Source organism: Anoplophora glabripennis, unplaced genomic scaffold (assembly GCF_000390285.2).
Source record: "Anoplophora glabripennis isolate ALB-LARVAE unplaced genomic scaffold, Agla_2.0 scaffold1, whole genome shotgun sequence".
Lineage (NCBI taxonomy): Eukaryota > Metazoa > Arthropoda > Insecta > Coleoptera > Cerambycidae > Anoplophora > Anoplophora glabripennis.
The window spans coordinates 5089384-5094066 of record NW_019417028.1 but is presented as its reverse complement, the minus strand read 5'-3'; the positions used below and the strand labels follow the sequence as shown (position 1 = coordinate 5094066).

At 34.3% G+C, this 4683-nt stretch overlaps 1 protein-coding gene across 1 annotated transcript; it reads right to left on the bottom strand.

The window, feature by feature from the left end:
- Positions 1-3206: 3206 nt before the first annotated feature.
- Positions 3207-3755, bottom strand: LOC108917940 (THAP domain-containing protein 1-like). Its single transcript, XM_018724795.1, has 2 exons — positions 3512-3755; positions 3207-3439 (listed from the first exon to the last, which is right to left on the bottom strand). The coding sequence occupies exons 1-2, from the start codon at positions 3753-3755 to the stop codon at positions 3273-3275; spliced, it is 411 nt and encodes a 136-aa protein (XP_018580311.1). The 3' UTR covers positions 3207-3272.
- Positions 3756-4683: the final 928 nt, after the last annotated feature.

The window sequence follows — 4683 nt, the reverse complement described above, 5'->3', positions numbered from 1 at the left end:
TCGAGCATATTCAATGTTTATTATTAAAATTTTGGAAATTACAATGTTATGGGAGAGAATATTGTTATTTTCGCGTAGAAGCTAAAGAATACGCTCTGTTCGTGAATGGGTACTTAAAGAGCAGATAGAAAATCAATTTTGGGACGAATGAGTCTTACAATAAGGTTGCGGTTTCCACCTGACTGGTCCCCCGAGCATCCCGCCTTTCACCGATGCTTTCTTATATGGAATCGCGTGTTTGGTCCCCCCCTCTGCCCGCCCGGAGCCACCCAATTTCAATACTTCAGGCATTTATTCCGCTCCTCTTTCGGGGAGAAACATTCATCGTTTGCCGTAGGCCGCTTAACACATGAGTGGCATGTTTATTAAAAAAATTCTTTATTGGTTCCCCCGCGCCGAGACGTATTGGCAATTTATTTAAGGATGTGCATATGGAAAATCGATGTTATCTGTTTGGGGTGGATCCAGGTTGCTGTCGCGAAAAACGGAAGGTTTTGTGCCTGCGTTATGTAATAACTCGTTTGTTTGTTGACACACGGCGAGCAGTGACAAAATGCTACGACCGCAGAACGGATGTATGAGACTAGTTTTGGAATACAGCTTTTTCTTTTCATATAAAAAGCAAAGCAAGCGCGCGAAGCAGAAAAGCTGCGTTTGTAGCAAAATAAATTGTATTTCATTTAATTTCGATAGATATGAATTTTATTAAACATTAATAAACTTGTTGACGTATTAACTGAAAATTAATATATTAAAATAAGCACAAAGGTAATTTTATTGGAATATCCGCAATAAGCATCGGTAATGAAACGATTGTTGCATTAGGTATGCGCTGGTTTCAATAAAGTTTTATTATAATTTGGAATTGATAAATACGTGTTTGTAATTATAACTTTCTGTGGTGTAGCTTTGCCTTTGCGAGTAACGTCAGTGGCGTGCCCGCCCTTTTTCGTCGCACACCTTACCCCGGAAAATCTAACGAGACAAAATGTCATTTTAACTCGGCAAGTCCAACGTTTAAGGTTCGTTTGATGACTTGGGCGGGTGTAAGCAAATCCCCCTTCCTACGCCCCTGTCTACTCACCATCGGGGATTAAATTTCGCCAATTTCGCACCTATGGATTGCGGCGGCGGCGGAGCCGTTTCCGCAAACATTTCCCAGAGTATATCAGCAGATCCTATCGCGGCGGCTATTCCTCGTATATATTCAGGATGCGGCTGCAGAGCTGGGGTCATTAGCAGCTGCGCCACCTGCAAATGGCGGCCGGAAACCCACCTTGGGTCCCGATAAAGGACCGTAACCTCGCGACCCACAAATACTGCGATTTATTGCGACCCCTTGAATCTAAGTCCGGTTGATATGCGCGATTTTCCATTTCTGCGGAGCCAGCCTTGTCGATTTGTTGGGTATCGGGGTCTAGAGTGCTGTTGTTTTTATTCGAAATATAAGCGAAAATCATGGTGTTCAAAAAGGAACAAAATTTACATAGATTTCAAAATCCGTAGAATTTGATTCTATTCAACAAAGTGCCATTTGTATGAGACATCGGAAAACATTGTCAAAGCAAGTTTCTCAAAATGAAGAACTGATTGTTTTTACAAAATTCCTCTGCCTTATTTATGCATGTTTTTCATACATACATATTTGTAAAAAGTGTCCTCCACTTGAGGATCTTTGGGATCTAACCATAAATTTAATTTTAACCAACAAAATTTATACAATAAAATGGAACAGAATGAGAAATTCATCATGACACGATAGTTTTCTTTAACATTTATTGTTCTATTGTTAGAAATGTTAATAATTTATGAATAACATAACACTTAACTCAATAAGTTCGTAGGATGTCATATAGATGACGCCACTATTGACAAATCCATACGATTTTTAACAAATATTAACCTTCAAATGACACGTGTTAAAATTGCATGACAATCTGATGTTTAGTTTACAAGTTACAGTAGTTTTAGTGACGGTATTGTTTTATTTAATGGAAAACTCTAGTTTCGTGAATTAATAAAGTATTGCTTTTTAATGGGGAAAAATACCGTTCAAGAAAAGCAATGACTTGACAAGTGTTATTCGGACTGAACGCTCTGGTTTTGTTTAGACAAGTAGTAGGTCAATACCAAGGATTTTATACAAGAGGATTGCTTAATAACAAACTTATTTCCGCGAAACTAGGTTATGTTGTGTGACGTCATTATGTTACCTCCAATTTAGTGGGAACTTTAACACTGAAAGGAAAAATTATCCTATTCTTTAAAAACATATTATGTTTAGTAATATTGACAAATAATTAAACAGACATTAAAAATAGTGATATGTCCCTACAATATTAGAATATTTAGGTGGTTTAATTTGCACAGGGATTAGAGAAATATTGTAGCCGTTTACTTAGAAATATACTATTTTTTAGATATAATAAAGAATAGGGAACGGAGTTAAAAAAGTTACCAAAAATATAATATACAAAGATTGTCGTTTTACTACTTTTGTTTGAATTACAATACACATACCTACCTTTTGAATATCGCTGCTCGTACAACCTATGAGTTATTAGTAAGGATAAATATTCAAAATTGATAGGAAAAATATTAATTATTGGAAAGGATAAAATCGCACTCGGTAAAATAGCATATTCTTTCACGAGCAGGACCTACAGTTAGCATGGCTTATATCTATGGGAGCGCTGCGTGAGGCTAACATTTGCTTCTTTGTTTATTGTTTGATTTATATATTTTAGGGTAGTAAATTTTGAAGTTCTATTAAAATAGCACTATGCACTTCTAAAAAAGTTATTACAGTTGAATTAAGCACCTAAACCAGGGGTAGGCAAGTAATTTTAAGCAGAGTCCGCATACTTTTGAAAATTTTTAACGAGGTCCAGAAAAAAAACTGATATACCTTACTAATTTTTTATTTTAATTTGCATTCACAAAATAATATGAAATACAATAGATAGGCATATTTGTATTAAAAAAAACAACTTTTTCTAATAGAGCTGTTGAGGGATCTGTTTTTTGATTTTGTAATCAAAGCACGGCACTGTTTATCTTTATAATATCTCAGTTGATCATTTAACGCTTTTATTCTGCTTGTACTAGAACGTTTAAGTTCTGCATACCTTGAAATTAGAGTATTATATTTCACAGAAAGCTCTTTGTACAAATTCTCATAATCTGTACATGTTGAAGAGCACACCGACATACCAAAAGAAGGAAGTACACTAAACTCCAGATTAGTTTCAGAAGTAGAAGGAACTGCAGTTTCAGGTATATTTTCTGTGTTGCTGTTTTAAAATTTCTTGCACAACTGCTTTTTTTTCATGGATTAATAGTCTCTTCTCTCTGGATGAAGTACACATTTTTTTACTCTGAAGTGGCAAATGCATCGTGGGAACAGCCATTTTATTTAACATTTTTTTTGTAGGTAATCCTAAAAACACATTACTTAAGTAATTTTCATTAAATCAAAAGAAACCTAGTATTACTTGTTATATATACTAACCTAAAAGTTCATTCTTCAGGTCTCTCTCAAAATCATTACTGGTAAAATGAATAGAACATATTCGGCTATGATTCGGATTAAAACTGTCCTGCCTGTTACAACGATTTATCCACTCCTTGTAAATTGTTTGTGAAACTAAATTATTAGATTTTGGAAATGGAAAAAATTTGATATCTTCCCCTTTGGCTTTTACCCCAACAAAACTGTTATTACAGCCATAAACTGCACATCGAAGACCAGGCATCTTTTTTTTTAATTAAAGATTAACATAAAAACATTAAGAAATTTAAGTATTTATATACATGCCTAAAAAAATATATTAAATTTATTACCTTCTGAGCAAAATTAAAACTCTATTACAGGCTTTAAAGTCTCTGAACACTAAACTACCACAAACACAAACAGTAACACAATTATAACGAACTATATTAATAAGTTAACAAGAACTAACAACAACAAACTACGTATATAACGCCAATTAATTAATAATAACAGTGACGATAAATCCTCTAAACGAACAATAATCCACAAAAACCACACAGAAAGTAAGGAAAATGAGCCGTTTTACATATGTAAACATAGCACGAAGGTAACGTAGTGACGTCACGTATTCGAGCGTTTGACATTTTATTTGGCGAACATAGGCTTAAATGGGATCGAGCAATCCTCTTGTATAAAATCCTTGGGTCAATACCTCCTAAAAATCATATGGATGTGTCAATACTGGCGCCATCTATATGTCATATTACGAACTAATTGATGTGATGCGTTATTCTTTAATTAATTCTTTGGATAATTTGGATAAAGAATTGGTAAATTCTTGGATGTGGAAGCTAATTTTTGCTGGAATACCTTTAGTACAACTCACATAATCAAAGTGTAGATCCCTAGATCTGGGCGAAGTCCGGAACATTTTCAAAATTACAAAAGTGTAGTAAATTTTAAAAAATATCTACTTTATCGGAGTTTTTTACTTATATCTTGGAACTTATGCATTTTGGATGAATATTGAAATGGAAAAAAGTTTTAGAATTGAATTATGCACAATATACTGTAAGTTAAAAATGTTTAAATTTATTACCCATGTTGCCCAGATCTAGGGATCTACACTTTTATTATGTGAGTTTGACTTTGACACCTCAGAGCGTGCACAGTTGGTCACAAACGTTACA